General features: G+C 47.4%; 1 protein-coding gene across 5 annotated transcripts in view; it reads right to left on the bottom strand.

The window, feature by feature from the left end:
- Clybl (citramalyl-CoA lyase) overlaps positions 1 to 4442 on the bottom strand; it is a 285431-nt gene extending 280989 nt beyond the window's left edge. For all 5 annotated transcript variants that reach the window (XM_085698178.2, XM_048421903.3, XM_048421901.3 and 2 more), the window contains exon 1: positions 4365 to 4442. In XM_085698178.2, the coding sequence (XP_085554304.1) occupies positions 4365 to 4420 (56 nt within the window). In that variant the 5' untranslated portion in view covers positions 4421 to 4442. The remainder of the gene's footprint in view (positions 1 to 4364) is intronic.
- Between the last annotated feature and the right edge of the window lie 12824 nt (positions 4443 to 17266).

Here is a 17266-nt window from a genome sequence, read left to right as displayed (position 1 = left end):
CCCGGCCTTTCGGATTTTGATGGATGCATCCTTGCACAGACGTGATTGATCACCTCACTGGTCACTTAGAATCAACTCAGTCTTCACTCGCCCAGAGGTGGGGGGGTGACACATTTCCCATGGGCTATAGCTAGTGTTTTAGCTAGGTTTTATATGGCAGTCATAAAATATCATAACCAAAAGCAACTTGGGGATGGAGTTAAACTTCTAAAACTCTCACACTCCACTGCTGAGGGAACTCAAGACAGGAACTGGGACGGAGCCATGAAGGCGTGCTGCTTACTGGCTTGTTCCCCCTGGATTGTTTGGACAGCTTTCTTTCTTTTTTTTCTTTTTTCTTTTTTTAGATTTGTGTATTTATTACGTATACAGTGTTCAGCCTGCATGTACACTTGCCTGCCAGAAGAGGGCACCAGATCTCATTACAGATAGCTGTAAGCCACCATGTTGGTTGCAGGGAATTGAATTCAGGTCTTCTGCAAGAGCAGCCAGTGCTCTTAACCGCTGAGCCATCTCTCCAGCCCCACACAGATGTCTTATACAACCTGTCCTGGGTGGTACCACTCACCCACATGAATTGTTAGTTAAGAAAATGCCCACAGGCCAATCTTGTAGCGACAACTGTGGTTCCCTCTTCTCAGGAAGCTCTAGCTGTGCCAAGCTGATAAAACACCAGCACAGACCCACTTTAAAGTTCAGGGCCTCTAATCACGCTGTGGGTTTTCTGAGAAGACCCACATCCTGAAACCCAGTAGGGCCCCGAGATACTCAAGTCACCCTGGAGAGTCCAGTGGCTTAGGGCTCTGTTCCAGGAAACAGGGACCAAAACTAAATACACATATCTTGTTCTATCACAGACTCACACGCAACCCAATTCAGAAGTCGGCAAAGGAGTTGAACAAATTTACAAAGGATATACACAGACGGCAAACCAGCATTTGGAATTGCACAAAAGTTCGACCACAGTGACGTACCTCCTCCAAAAGGCCACATCTCCTAATCTTCTCCGAACTGTTCCACCAACTGGGGACCAAGCATTCAAACATCTGAGCTCATGGGGTCATTTTCACGCAAACCACCCCAGCATCATTTGAGGAGGTTTCAGAACAGCTGGATGCCCTTTAACCATTGACACAAGCAAACTGAAAACAAGATACTACAACTGCACACCCACTAGAGCAGCTGGAAGCGCTCTACCAACAAAGACAAATGATGAGTTTGCAAAGCAATGGGCCTCTCGTACACCGGTAAAACAATGCGCTTTCGTACATAGCTAAACACCATCTTCCCAAACAACTCAACAGTCACATTCCTAGGTAAGCATATTCGTACATAAACCTGAACACAAATATAGAGCGAGGGCTTAGGCACGGTCAACAAAAATCAGAAGAAACCAGAATGTTCTTCAACTGATAATAATAATAATAAAAAGAAGAATGTATAAGTCAGCTGTGACATAGCATACAATGGAATATTATTTGGCAGTAAAAAGAAATGAGTCATTAAGTCATGAGAGACATAAAGGAATTTTACACACATATTAAGTAAAAGGAAGGACTGTACACCATATTGTTCCAATTCTATGACGGGACGGATCAGCAATAAAAGTATATTTTATGTGGGTTTGACAACCTGACTTTTATCCCTGGAGCCTATGGTGGAAGAGAATCAACTCCTGAAAGTTGTCCTCTGACCGCCACACATAAACACAGCACACAATAAACAAAGTAAACGTAAAAACTAAATCATTTCTCGAGTGGAAGATACTTGGGGAGAATACAGAATCTGAAAAAGCACCTGACTGCACACAAATGCACAAAAGGGCTGAGGGTAAGGTGCTAACCCAAGTGATTCCAGAAATAAGTGGAGCCGTAGGGCTGGAGAGAAAATGGGCACTGTCCTCAAGTAGACGGCTTCCTCTCCATGGTGTGAAAATGCAGCAAATGCTCGCCAAGGCGTACAGTTAGAGGAATACATGGCAGACAGCAGGAGCCAGGTTTCTTAGGAGTGGGGTTTACAAACAAGCCTGGGAAGTGGTAGACTGGTTCCTTTAGTAAAGCATTACAGCTGGAGACGGTAAGAATTCGTGTGTGGTTTGATAAATGTTTACAAATGTTTCTATATAACAATTTTTCTATTTTGTTTTGTTTTTGTTTTTGAAGACGGGGTTTCTTTGTATAGCCTTGGCTATTCTAGAACTAGCTCTGTAGACCAGGTTGGTCTCGAACTCACAGAGATTTACCTGTCTTTACCTCCCAAGTGCTGGGATTAAAGGAGTGGGCCACCACTGCCCAGCTTCTATATATCAATTTTTATAGGTTATATGTGTGTGTGGTGTGTATGTGTATATGTGTATTATGCTTCTGTGTGTGTATGCTTGTGTTTGTTTGCATGTGTGTGGTATGTGTCTGTGGTGTGTGTGATGTATGTGTGATGTGTGTATATGTGTGTGGTGATGTGGGATGCCCCTCTGTATGCTGTGAATATGTCTTATTACCATTGGTTAATAAAGAAGCTGCTTTGGACTATGGCAGCGCAGCTTATAGCTAGGAGGGAAAGCCAAACAGAAAGAGTAAGAAAGAAGGCAGAGTCATAGACGCCAGCAACCACTGGAGAAGCAAGATGTGAGGTAATAAGCTATGAGCCTCATGGTAAAATACAGAATAATAGAAAAGAGTTCATTTAAGTTGCAAGAGCTAGCTAGTAATAGGTCTGAGCTAATAGGCCAAACAGTGGTTATTTGGGAACTGGCAGAAAGGTGGGATAGAAACTTCCAGTTACAGTGTGTGTGTGTGTGTGTGTGTGTGTGGTGTGTGTGTGTAGTACGATGTGTGTGTGTGTGTATGTGTGTGTGTGTATGGTACGATGTGTGTGTGTGTGTGTTCACACTCCCATCTATATTTCTCGGCTCTGTCAAGTGAATTACACTCCCTCCCTTGAAGGCGGGGTAATTTATATGTATCCAGCATGGCCAGTCTACAACATGGATATCAGGACAGTCAAGGACTCAACAGGGCAAACGTTGGAGGGTTGGGAACAGGTATCAAGACTGGAGGTCTAGAATGGCCCCTGCCTGCCCAGCAATGGTTCAGAACCACCAGAAGTAGCTCACTGCTCCAAAGCTGCTCAGTCCAGCAGACAGAAACAAGGTATGGCAGACAGTGTTCACTAAGACCCACCCGATTTAACACGATCGGGCTCAAAGAGCCCAGGACCCAGAGGTGCAAAAACGTGGTATGGGGAGGAAGAAAAACCTTACTACAAGTGGTGAGCACAGGGGGTTAGTGCTGAACAAACCGCAGAGCCTGGCCCTTTCTCAACTCAGAAAAGGAACCCCTGGGCAGGTCTGGGACCACTCCTCTATCTGCCATTCTGGTTCCAAGAGTGACTTCCTAAGCCAGGGTGCAAACCACAGATAATGGAGAAAGTGGGTTGCACACATGTGGGTCAGGTGTGACTCTTGAAACACAAGAAAAAAGATGTAAAAATCGCTAGATCATGAACCTTGACTTCATAACTCCGTGGGCCTCTGAGACAGTCACTTGGGCTCTCTGATCCTGTTCCTCATCATAAACAGGACACCCTACTTCTTCAGAAGGTGGTAAGGGGGACCAAAGGAGATGTGTGATTAGTAGATGGGCACACTAGGGTCACATCAGCAGTTCTCAAAGTGGAAGTCCCTGACACACGAGTGTGCCTGAATTGTGACAGCCTATTAATCTTGCTTGTCGTTGTTTTTTTCTTACCAGCTAGTATTGCTATGTAGACCAGGCTGGCCTCAAACTTGCTATGGAGACATGTGTAGCCTTGAACTTGTGTCCTGCCTCTGCCTCCCAAGTTCTGGAATTCCTTTTAAATGTTTACTCCAAAGCTGGTGACATGAGACTCTCATATTAAACCAAAGAAAATCTCAAGACATATAAAACAATTATGCTCTTTCCATCTAAAAACCCAAAAGGTCAGTGTTTTTTATGAACAAATTTTGGCAGAAGCTCTTTGGGACCCTCAATCGTCTTTAGATGAGTAAGTGGGTACAGGGACCGAACATCAGGGACCCTCTGTGCTTCACATGGGAAACAGGTGTGTTGTCCGGGAGGCCAGCGTCTCAGCTACTCCAGAGCCTCCCTAGAAAGCTTGGCGCATCAGGTGCCGGCGGCTGACAGCCCTGCCAATCCAGCAACACTTGTACCCAGCGACCGGGTCCCTGCAAAACCCTCCCTCTGCGAGGCAGCAGCCACAGCGACCTTGGCAGAGGTCAAGCGCGGAAGGCACAGAGGCTGCGGGCTAGAGTGCCCGTGCAGGCTCAAGACAGCGGTCTGTGCTTCGCCTTCGCCGCGTGGCGGGGACTGGGGACCTGAACTCACAGCCTGGGCAGCGCCGCCGCTCCGCGGACCGCGTTCCTCAGCACACACAACGCCATCTTCCCGACGTAGCCGCCCGCCCCCGCCCCCGCCCCGCCCCGCCCCAGCGGGACGCAGACACGCCCACCAGTTTTAGCCCCGCCTAGCCTCTGCTGTCAGGCCCCGCCGCGCCGCCAATCTTCTCAGCGCCACTCCCCTCCATCGCTGGCCACGCCCCTTCTTTGCTCCTCCTTTGCTCTGCTCCTCACCTAGGCGCCCCGGATTTCTCATTTCTCACCGCCCTGTGCGGACACTTTGGTGACCCAACCCTACTCTCGCAGCGCTTCTGAAACGAGTTAGGAAAACTTGGATTTTCTTAGGCAGAACATACTCAGATTTCCCAGAGTTTTCTTTTCTTTCTATTTCCGTTCTCAACGTGCCCCTGACACAGTCGGTGAGCCTGCCCTGGTGAGCGGGCTACGAGTGGTCAAAGCGAATGGGCTACCTGGAAACGCACCTATTAGTGAACGCTGGGGACTCGCACACGGCCCTTCCTTCATTCTGCTGCGGGGCTTCCAGAAGCCGAGAGAAGCTTAGGGTTCCAGCAGGCGGCGGCCGTGCCCACCGGCCTGTCTTCCCTAGTCCAATGGTGTCCCACCTACTGTCTGGTGCTTTCTCCACCCTTCCTCTGTCTTCTAGTTCTGCAGTTTTCACTACATTCCATTACTGCTGAGTTTACACGTGAAAATGTTGCGGGAAGCAAAAACAGACTCGAGAAGCCCTGTGCAGCCAGAAGGGGAACATGGATGCCAAATATCTGCAGAACAGAGATATTGTTTGTAATACCAACAGGGCAGACTGCTCAACCCCTCTGTGAGGCCCCCCACACCCACCCCAGGCCTCTCCTGCCTGCATCCAAAAAGGTCCACTCCACTTTCCTGGCTCCGTTGCCACCCCAGCTTGTGCCCCTTTCAGTCGTGTTGGAGCTTGAGGCAAAAGAAATATTTGGAACACTCACCCTGCCTCTAATTTACTCATCGACATTTTGTACTAGGAGTCTGAGCAGGCAGATCTTTGTCCTCGAATACATACACGTCTCTACAGCCATCCCAGAATAAAAACGTAGTTCTGGACGTCTCTGAGTTTTCATTTCTTCCATCTCCTAAAATCACGTAAAAGCTCCAGTTACACACACACACACACACACACACACACACACACACACACACACGAACGAGGTACGTGATCTAAACGCCTTTTTAAATAATAGGCTTGGGAGTAGAATTTAGGGCCTAGTCATGCCAGCGAGCATTCTACCACTGAGTTACACCCTGGCCCCAGACTGGTGAAATCTTAGAGTTGTATTCCACAAATACAGATGTGCTAGATGGAAGTGAGTTCTGTTTTTACCACGTGGCCTCATAATTATCGTGAAAACTCAAAGTCCACTGCTAATTGTCTCAGGATTTCTAGTTTTTGTATAGGCTTCATGCGGACGCGTCCTTCTAGGACACGATGGCTGAAAATACCTTATCCACCACACTGTTTGCTGTAACATTTAAATAACTTTCCAGTGGGAAAGGGCAGACCCATTAGGAAAATGAAGCCCTTTATTCTTTAGTCAGGAACCCCAAAGGCTCTTTATTGCAAGCCATTCTTTCCTTCCTTTTGCTGTCTGGACGGATGTAGGGTTTTCGCACCAAAGTTGAGTCTCAAAGGCTGAGCAGCCGGTGTCACTGGTTTCAAACTTCAGAATGGCGCACTTAGAAAGAAGCCCTATTAGAAGTTCTGTGGAATGGTTTTTTAAGCAGCGGCACAGATAGAACTTGGCTCTGAGATCATTGCTGCCTCCTGCTGCTAAGATACAAAACCCTCCCAGCCGCGCTCCCGGGCCGCGCTGCCTTTGATAAGGGTGACGGCTGCGGCTGGCTCCTTGGGGAGAGAGGAAGAGACGTCTCTCAGATTTAGGCCAAATGCAGAATAACTAACGGCCGCGTCGTGAGCCTGCCGGGCCTTAGCTCCCTCTCTTTAAGCTGAGGAAGTTAGACTACATAACCTTTAAAATATCCTTTGGCTCCGGAAGGCCTGGAGTCTGATTTTATGACTTCATGGTTTTCCAGTCTCGGTTGTACTGCCGCGGCCCCTAGGATCAGAAGATTGGTGCTGCTCCAGTCTTCAAGGCCACAGTCTCTGCTTTGTCTCTGTAACTCTTCTAGTACTTATCTATCGATCTAATTTATATTCATTTATTTTGGGTTTTCGAGACATGGTCTCATACAGCCCGGGCTGGCCTCTTACTCACTGTGTGGTGGAGGCTGGATGTGAACTTCCGATGTTCCTCCCTGCGCCTTCCCAAATGTTGGGATTGCGTATTGATTTCATGAAATGCTGGCAATTGAACCCAGGGCTTGTGCGTACTAGGCAAGCACTCTGCCGACTGAGCTACTTCCCCAGCTTCAGCTTCTGGATTTCCAAGCGTGGTCAGGTGAACACTAGCCTTCAAAGATGGTTGCTTCCTCCAGAGGTCATGAGTTCAATTTCCAGCAGCAACATGGTGGCTCACAACCATCTGTAGTAAGGTTGGATGCCCTCTTCTGGTATGGAGGCATTCATGTATGTAGATAGAGCATTTGTATGCATAAAATAAATAAATTTAAAAAACAATATAAAACCAAAAGAGGTGGGGGTCAGAGAGATGGCTCAGGGATTGAGAGCGCTTGCTGCACTTGCACAGGACAAGGGTTTAGTTCCCAGAACCCATATGGTGGCTCACAACTATCTATAATCCAGTTTCAGTGGATAAATGCCCCTAGGAATCTTGTGGTACCTTAAATATATCTAAATACAGATAAAACATGCACCCATACACATACAATAAAAACAAATAAAAAATTTAAAAGAATTCAAGATCATCTTCAACTACATAGCGAGCATGAGGCCAGCCTCATAAAATATATGAGACCTTGACTCATAAAAAAGTAAAAAGAAATTTTGAAGGGGCTGGGCATTGTGGTGCACACCTTTAATCTCAGCATTCTGGAGATGGGTGCAGGCTATCTCTGTGAGTTGGAGGCCAGCCTGGTCTACATAGTGGGTTCCAGGATAACCAGGGCTACACAGTGAGACCCTGTTCCAGGGAGGGGGCAGTGAGGGGGCACAAACCTCACAACCCTTAATACTGAGCTCAATTCCCGGGACCTACAGTGCATAAAGAAAGAACTGACCTCCAAACGTTGTTCTCCAGCCTCCACATGTGCGCTGTAGGATGTGTCTCCCCAACCCTCACACATGATAAATAAATCATAAACAGTACATAAATGACAGACGCTCTCGTAAGAGCAGAAAGCACCTCTTCCAAGTCCTAATGGAAAACCTGCAGAGCTCTGTCTGCCTCTGCCTCTGCCTCCCAGGGCCGGGACCGAGGGCTGAGCCACCTCTCCTGGCCAAGTCCTAATGGAGAACCTGCAGAGCTCTGTCTGCCTCTGCCTCTGCCTCTGCCTCCCAGGGCCGGGACCGAGGGGTGAGCCACCTCTCCTGGCCCTGTCCGGGTGTCTTATCACACAAGAGACATGGTGATGCATTCCCACAGTCCTTGCTACTGGGAGACTGCAGGAGGACGATTGAAAAGCCAAGGACCGTCTCGGCTACATAGCAAGTTCAAGGCTCGTCTGGGTAATTTACCAAAAACCGGAACGAAAAAGGACTGAAGATGTAACCTGGTGGCAGAGCACTTCTCTAGCATAGCCAAGGCTCTGAGTGCAAAAACTAAATAAATAAAACAAACCAGGCTATGTGAGTGCAGTTATTATTAGGATCTCTCTCTCTCTCTCTCTCTCTCTCTCTCTCTCTCTCTCTGTGTGTGTGTGTGTGTTCTTCTATCATCTATCCAACTACCTAGAAATCTGCACCCATTTAGAGTGATATATACTATACAGTGGGAGAAAAAAAACGTAAGACATAGCTAGAGAAAGAACTCACCCAAATAGTGACAGACTGTCTTTTAGGGGTGCTTCTCCCCACACCTCTAATTTCAACATCAGCGTTTCAGTTTGTCTACAATAAACATTGCCTATGCAATACTATGCAGGATTTTTTAAAAGGGGAAAATAGGACCTGGAGAGATGGCTCAGTGGTCAAGAGCACTAGCTGCTCTAGCAGAGGACCTGGATTCGTGGCCCAGCATCCATGTAGCCACTAACAGCCGCTGGTAACTCCTGTTCTAAGGGTCTGATGCCAGCTTTGGCCTCTGTGGGCAATACATACATTTAGCATGCATACATACATGCAGACAAAATACCCACACTCATAAATAAATTAGTTTGACAGTGGTGGTGCGCGTCTTTAATCCCAGCACTTGGGAGGTAGAGGCAGGCGGATCTCTATAAGTTCAAGGCCAGACTGGTCTACAGAGTGAGTTCCAGGACAGCCAGAGCTGTTACACAGAAAAACTCTCTCAGAAAAAAAAATTAAAAAAATAAAAAGATTTAAAAAACAGATTTGGCCTTTTGCAAAGAAAACAAACATTTTTTAGAGAACATTTTTTAGAGAACATCAGCCACCGTTGACGGGAATACAGTAATGGAGGAAGAAATAGTACGGCCTTCACTTGACCACAGCGGTAAGTCCAAGAAACCCTTTGTTCCTTAGGACAAGGGTCCCAGAGGACCCTCAGACTCACAAGCACTGCCAAGGCTGTTTCAGCTGGGTGGGCTTCACTCCCGGGTCAGGATCATTTGTACCATGTGGACAGAGGTACAGAGAGTCAGCAAATGGGGATTCAAGAGCAGCTTGGAGCAATTAGATCACATGAGGTCCCAAATACCTCATTTATCAGGATGAATCCAAATTTGACTCCTATTGCTAAAAGAAGAAATAAAAAGCAAGATACATATTTCTTCCAAGCCGACCTGGGGGCGTTATCATGCTGCCTATTATCAGCAATGAGCAGATTTGATTCCCTTCCAAACAAGACTGGCAGAGCCTGCAGGATCTGTCAGAGTCAGGCTAATCCTCCAGTCATCTGTCCGCCCCGCGATGGTAATAGAAAAGTGTTGGTAATAAGCAGGTTAACAATCTTCTTATCTGGCGCATTAAAGATAATTCCACACAACCCAGAGGGTCTTACCCAAGCAGCCTCCATGATGTGGCTCAGCATTACATATTGCCGGGCAACACTTCCACCAGGGCTGCTGACTGCCAGTGGTGCAAAGTAAGTCACGGGTCCCTGCTCGTATCAAGACACAGGCCAGACTTCAGGAGTTCTTAACACATCACAGGACAGAGAACTCATCAGCCACAAACACGGAAGATGGTATTGCACACATGCCAAAGCCTGGGGCCAGTTAGTGAGCTCAGCTTCCTGAAGGTCACCCTGCAGGTCTCCTTCATTTCATCTTATTATCTGGATGATTTAGATGTACTGTTTTGAGTAACTAATGCATACATAGAGCTAAAATTTTTAAATAGCAAAAAAGGACATAGAGAAAACTTTACCAGTCCTTAACTCCATTTACTTATTGCTCCGCCCCCTGGCAGGTGGCTTTCCTCAGAATTATTTTATTCTTTCAGAGAGAAAAGGCAAACAGATCTCCAGGTTTGAGGCCAGCCTGGTCTACAGTCAAGGCTACACAGAGAAAAACTAAACTGAAAACAAAAACAAACATTAAACCCACCTAAGGAGTTTGACTGAGACCTGTGACTCCCTTAAGCTGACACAAAGAAGAAACACTGTACTTGCTTGGAATCCTAAAGTGGTCGGATTCACAGTAACAGGAGGATGAGGGTTGGCAGGGAGAAACAACAATCTTCACTTGGTAAGTGTGCTGGAGACTCGGAGGAGGAGAGTGAAGCTGCTTGCTTATTTTCCACGCTGCACAGCTGGGGTGTCAGCCTAGGGAGAAGGCAGAAAAGGCTGGCATGCCCAGTTTGGTACAGAACAGTGGATTTTGAATTCTTGATGGCGTTTCCCTGCTCCCTGGATCCTTTGTTGGCAGAGTTCTTCAGGGAGGTACAGTCTTTCCAGTGAGCCAATGTAGGTGTCAACTCAAACTGCCCATCTTCCAAGGGCTCAAGGACCTTTCCCTTTGCTACACATGGGCTCAGTCAACACAGCAGATTTTCTGTATCTTTCCAACGCTAAATAGATAAACTAAAACTTGCCCAACCCAGCAGACTGCAGTGGTGTGTAGTAAGGAACTGCGGGCAGGCCTGCTTTTTGCCTCACCCGGCTCCCGCACAGCTAGCTTAGTCCCAGAAATAACAACACACAAATTGTATTCATTTAAGCACTGCCTGGCCCATTATCTCTAGAGAGTTAGTTACTGACTAACTCTCATATCTTGATATTAACCCATTTCTAATAATCGGTGTAGCACCACGAGGTGGTGGCTTACCGGAAAAGATTCAGCATGTCTGACCTGGTGGCTGGCTCCATGGCGTCTGCCTCATAGCCCTCTTCCCAGCATTCTGTTCTGTTTACTCCGCCTACCTAATTTTCTGTCCTATCAAGGGGCCAAGGCAGTCTCTTTATTGACCAATGAAAATAACACAATAGACAGATAACCCTCCTCCATCAGTGGTGAGCTGGGGAAGACAGGCTTGGTGATTCATTGTTGAGCTCAATATGCATCTCAAACTGAGGATGGACAGAATGGTTTGTTTCTCAGCAGGGGCAAGGGAAGACGTGGGGAGGCCATGCTTCATGGAAAATACTTTAAGTGTGAGAAGATGGAAAAGTTCTACAGGTAAATGTTGATGATGGTTACCCAACAATGTGAATGTACTCTGTGTGCATGTGCGCACACGCGCGTGTGTTTGTGTGTGTGTGTGTGTGTGTGTGTGGTGCTTGGGATCTAACCCAGGGAGTTGTGCACACTAAGCAAGCACTCTACTCCTGAGACCTACCCCTAACCCCACTGTGTGACATTTTGTTTGTGTTCTGACAAATAAAACTTGCCTGAAGATCAAGTGCAGAGCTAAGCCACTAGTCAGCCACAGAGGTCAGGCGGTAGCGATACGCACCTTTAATCCCAGCACTTGGGAGACAGAGGCAGACGGATCTCTGTGAGTTCCAGGCCACCCTGGCTACACAAGATTGATCCAGTCTAAAAGATAAACAGAGCCAGGTGGTGGTGGCTCACACCTTTAATCCCAGTACTTGGGAGTCACATATCTTTAATCCCAGCACTAGGGAGGTGGAGACAGGAAGGAATGTGGCTGGGAGAGAGAGGAAGATAAGGCAGAAGAAGACAAAAACGCAACACATGAGTCTGAGGATTCAGTCTTAAGTTTCCTAGAGACAGCATTCAGTCTGAGGATCCATGGAGACAGGATCTTTTCCACTTTGGTCGGAGGATTTGATAGAGGTAAAAGGACTCTCTTGTGGTTGACTGCTCTGCTTCTCTGATCTCCAGGCAAGCTTTATTTGTTAGATCACAAACAAAATATCACCACACAGCCCCAAAAATGTAAACAATGCCCCAGAATTGCCCACTTGAAAATGAGGCTGGAACTTGGACGCAGACTTGGACTTTACCTAGAATGCACAAAGTCCTGGCTTCAATCTCCATCATGGCATAAGCCAAGCAGGGTGGTGCATGACTGCAATCCCAGCACTCAGAAGGTTGAGGTGGAAGAATAAATTCAAGGTCATCCTCAGCTACATAAGGAATTCAGTGCTTAGCTTATGTAAGACACTGTTTCAACAAAGAGGGAGGGAATGAAAGATCACAAAGGAAACTGTGAATCTTAGATTTTTATTTATTTATTTATTATGTATACAATATTCTGTCTGTGTGTATGCCTGCAGGCCTGAAGAGGGCACCAGGCCTCACTACAGATGGTTGTGAGCCACCATGTGGTTGCTGGGAATTGAACTCAGGACCTTTGGAAGAGCAGGCAATGCTCTTAACCACTGAGCCATCTCTCCAGCCCCTGAATCTTAGATTTTTATTTCACTTTCTCAAAAAATATAAAAGATGAAATACAATTCTTGCCGTGAGAGCACATGCCTTTAACCCCAGAACTTGGGAAGGTGAGGCAGAGGCAGGCAGATCTCTGAGTTCAAACTCAGACTGGTCTACAGAGAGAGGGCCAGAACAGCCAGGATTATACAGAGAAACCCTGACTGAGAGAGAGGGAGGGAGAGGGAGAGGGAGAGGGGGAGAGGGAGAGAGAGAGAGAGAGAGAGAGAGAGAGAGAGAGAGAGAGAGAGAGAATATAATGCAATGTATTGCTTTCCTTACTGACAATGAGTCTTGGAGAGCTTTTTACAAAACAAAACAAAAATACCTAATGAAAAGCAATCTAGGGAGAAATGGTTTGCTTTGTCTCACAATTCCAGGTTACAGTCCACCATTGCAAGGAAGTCAAGGCAGGGAGCGAAGCAGCTGGTCACACCCACAGTTAGGAGCAGAGGGAACAGGTAAGACTCAGCTGGCTTTCTCTCTCTACTCAGACAATTCAGGATCCTAAGCAATGCTACCCCCACAGTGGGCTAGGTCCTCTCAAATCAGTTAGCATAATCAAGACCAGCCTTCCACAGGCCTAGCTGATCCGCATAACCCCTCACCGAGACTCCTACCAGATGACTCCAGATCGTATCAAGTGGATAATTAACACGAACCCCTCAGGCACTAGCTCAGTGGTTAAGATGGCTCTTTCAGAGTCCCAGGTTCAGCTCCCGGCACCCATGTCAGACAGCTCCAACCACCTTGAAGCTCCAGCTCCAGGGGATCCAGTTCCTTTGTACGGCTTCTGAGGGCTGGGCACATCCATTTGCACACATAAATAAAAACGCAAGACTACCAACCACCACACATGTGTTTTAGGCATGGAGACGTTCAGGTTTTTGTACAAAAGAGAAGAAACAAAATATACACATAGAACAGTCATAGCAAACCTAGAGAAAGTGAGGAAACGACTGTAGGCTTCAGAGATGCTGGCTTCCCTATCTGCATCAAATTCCCCCCATCCCTTTGGGGTCTCCTACAGCCCTGGGTAGCTTGAAACTCGCGCTGTAGACCAGGCTGGCCTTGAACTCACAGACACTGACCTGCCTCTGCCTCCTGGGTGCTGGGCTCAAAGGCATTCACCACCACACCTGGCTCTAATTCAAACTTTTTTACCCTGGTGAACTTGGAAAAATATTTTCACACTGTACGTTTTTAAAAATAAGATTATAGCTGTGACGTTCGCCTGTTTTACGCAGTCCTCAGCTTAAAGTTTGCAAAATCTAGTTCTCGCTTCTTTCTCCTGTTCTTCATCTTCTTTGTTAAAAGCTTTTAACTTACTGACCTCAGTATCTCTGCTACATCCATTGCCAGGATCAAATCCTTATTCTTTTCAAAAGCATTCCTTTAACCCGAGGTCAAAACCAACGTGAAATATGAGGAGGTTATAAAAAGACTAAAATCTAGAACAGCCACAACTCCGATGTACTTTATCCAAATTTTTACAACTTTGAAGTGCACTGGCTACAGAAAGAAGGCAGGGTTTTATGCTCCAGCCAGAGGAACCAAACACAAGAAAGAATGAAGCAGTATCCTTTCTTGATTCCATGGCCAACTTCTCAACCCAAAACTCAGAGAAAAGACAGACAGACAGAGATGGGGGAGCAGGCCAGCAGAGCCAACAAAAATGAATGGTTGTCATTGTTATTTAGAAAACAATTTCTTGAGGTCTCTTTTTTTCCCCCCGAGGGAAAAAAAATATTTCGTCAGTTTACTTTCTAGAAGAGGAATGTGTATGAATAAGTGGACCCAGACAATGCCTGCGCTCGGGGCTGTGGGGAAGGGGGACCACACTAAGAGGCTCACGGCTGGCGTAGTTTTCCGTCTGGCCTTGTCTGATCTTGTCCCACTTCTGTAAGGTTCCCGAGGGCCATGAACTGTGCCCTGCCTGAATGACCCAGAGTGAGAGGTTCCAGCTGGAGATGATTGGCTCCTGGGACACAGATATCCAAGCGTAGAGCTTTGACTCTGGGTGGGAGAATGGATGGACCACCGTATCCACACTGTTGCCCCCTGGTCAGTACGGTGGCACAGTGCCTCTCCTGGGCATTGGCTTTGAGCTTGGACTGCGTGGCACCTCCAGCTGTAGACCTGGAGGAGCCTCGCATGCTTCAGTGTGTTCTGCTCCCATTCCAACAAGGAAAGCCTGTCTCATCAAAACCCACAGCATCCAGGAGGAAGAGAAGCCCATGAAGAGTGGCCACACAGACCTACAGTGGAACAAAACTCTTTCAACAGCTTCAGCTGCCCCAGCCTGGAGCCCAGCCCAGCCCTGGTCAGTCCACCTTCTGATAGAAGATTACATCAACAAAAGTAAACGCTGACTGCAGGAAGCCCTGGAGGTCTGGAGAGCAGCTATGCCGCTCTCTGAGCCTTCATGTTCACCCCATAAGGGCCTGCAAGGGTTGTGATTCTATACCTCAGATAGGGAGGAACATGGGCAGTGTCTGGTCTGAACAGCTTGTTTCTCTTTGGATTTGCCTCTCTGTCATGGGACTATCCCCATCACCACCTACCCTGCTGCCATGATAGACCCAGGCATGGGCATGTGGAGTCCGTGTTGGGGGTGGAGTTGAGCACTCGGTGAACATGGGGTCTCTTCTCCCACGTCAAGAGCGTTAAAGACAACTGTAAGTCTGACAGACAACATTTCCATCTAGACTGCTTTTGGGAAAGACTTTGGGCAAGAATAAAGTCAATACAGGAAAAAGTGAGACGGGTGGGGGGTTGGGGGGGAGAGACAGTGAGCTGAGCTGCCTGTGGGTGCCACGTGACAGCCACCTCACGCCCCTGCCTCCACATCATCTCCAACATGATGGTCTATACCATAAAACTGTGATCCAAATTAAAGCCCCCGTTTCAGTCGCTCTTGTCAGGTATTTTGTCAACAGCAATGGAAAAAGTAACAAACACCTTGGTCCTGCTTCCGCGTGTGGCTGTAACCACGGGGATGGGAGGGAAGCAGCCTGTGCTGAAAGCGCTGTTTCCATTTATGCAGAAAGCTAGCCAGAGAGGCAGAGACACTGCCGTGTTTGGACGTTAGGTGCAAAAGGTCCCGCTAAGATGAAGCTCCGCCCACTCCTGCTCTCTTCCCTTTCCTGACGCTCCTCTGAAGAGGCAGGCAGCTCTCTCTCTCTCTCTCTCTCTCTCTGCCTCTCTCTTTTTTTCCATCACTCCTGTCCCCAGTGGCCAGTCCCTTCTCCCCCTGTCCATTCCCTTTCTCTCAATAAACTTTCCACATACGCTTTGTCTGCAGGGTGTGTCTGTCTCTCACCCACCGTGGGACTCCTTGGACCCACCAAGCTCCAATCTCGCACCGCATCATAGCAGGTACTACTATAGACCAGATGCTGTGATCTCCACTTGATCATCGCCCAGCTTTGTCTGGGGCTAGGAGGCATCTTTCGACCTTCCTCTCTACTCAAAACCTGGAAGACTCTGTAGGTCCTCTCTGTGGGCTCTTTGATCATGGTCTGGACAGGAACTTAATAATTGGCAGCCTGGAACGAGGAGAAAACGTCAAAAATCGAGCGCTCAGATCCCTTGTGGCAACTAAGCGTAGCACTGAGTGGAAACAGAAGTAGCCAGAGCAGAAAGAGAGACCGCAAAGCTCTGTCACACATGGGCTGTGGTTCCTGCAGCCGGCAGCAGAGGACACGTGACTCTGGAGCTTCGGCTTGTCGTAAAGGTCGTTCAAAGGCACACAACGGTGTGTTACAGAGTTTCTCACATTCTTTGCTTGCCATTGCTTCTTTCTTCAATAGGAATATTTGTTTCTGGAATATTCCTTTATACTGTGTGAAGATGTGTGATTGGTTTAATAAAAAGCTAAACAGCCAATAGCTAGGCAGGAGGTGTAAACAGGATGTCAGGACACAGAGAGAACCTTGGGAAGAAGAAAGGCGGGGTTAGAAGCCAGGTACAGAGGGAGCAAAACATGCAGGAGGACAGGTAAAAGCCACGAGCTTGTGGGACAAGCCTAAGCTATAGGCCGAGCTTTCATAATTAATAACAAATCTCGGTGTCATTTTTTTTTTGTGAGCTGGCAGCCCAAACAAAAATTCATCATAAGAAGTAACTTGAATTATGTATTTTCCTGATTGTAGTAGAGTTGCTTGATGTGGGATTCACCTCTGTATGCTGTGAATGTTTTATTATCATTGGCTAATAAAGAAGCTGATTTGGCCTGTGGAATAGAGCTAGGCTGGGAAACTAAACTGAATGCTGGGAGAAAGAAGACAGAGTCAGAGAGATGCCATGTAGCCACCAAAGGAGAAAGACACCCACCTGGAACCTTACTGGTAAACTACAAACCTCATGATAAAATATCAAATAATAGAAATGGGTTAATTTAAGATGTAAGAGTTAGTTAATAAGAAACCTGAGCAAATAGGTCAAGCAATGTTTTAATAACACAGCTTCTGTGTGATTATTTCGGACCTGGGAAACAGACGAGCAGCCTCCGCCTACAGCTGCCCATGCATGTGTTTCTTTTCAACAAAGTCAATTATCTGCAGAAGCTGAGTCTTTGTCCCTTCCAACCTGAAGGAGTTTGTTCCATACACCATCCATGTCAAACTCACCTACATCCAGACACCAGAGTAACTACAGGAAATCCTTCCCTGGGGCCAATCCCCAGTTTTGAATAAAACAGACAAAACAGCCGCATTCCAGTGGAGACATTCCTCCGTGACAGAGGTTTGGCCGCGCATGGCTCTCCTGAAGGATGGCCGCTGCCGCTGGATGAGTCCTGGGACATCTGCAACTCAACCACCTCCCAGTGACCCCAGGTTCATGGAGACCGTGCTGATTGGACCTCTTGTCCCGTGCAGTGCGAGCATGAGGCACACGTGTGAGCTGAGGGACATGCCTTGGGCACCTCTTCAACCTAGAGCCACTCGGCTGTTCAGGCAGCTG

Source organism: Myodes glareolus, chromosome 12 (assembly GCF_982192425.1).
Source record: "Myodes glareolus chromosome 12, mMyoGla1.1, whole genome shotgun sequence".
Lineage (NCBI taxonomy): Eukaryota > Metazoa > Chordata > Mammalia > Rodentia > Cricetidae > Myodes > Myodes glareolus.
The sequence above is the reverse complement of the archived record's forward strand: the minus strand, read 5'-3'. Positions and strand labels throughout refer to the sequence as shown.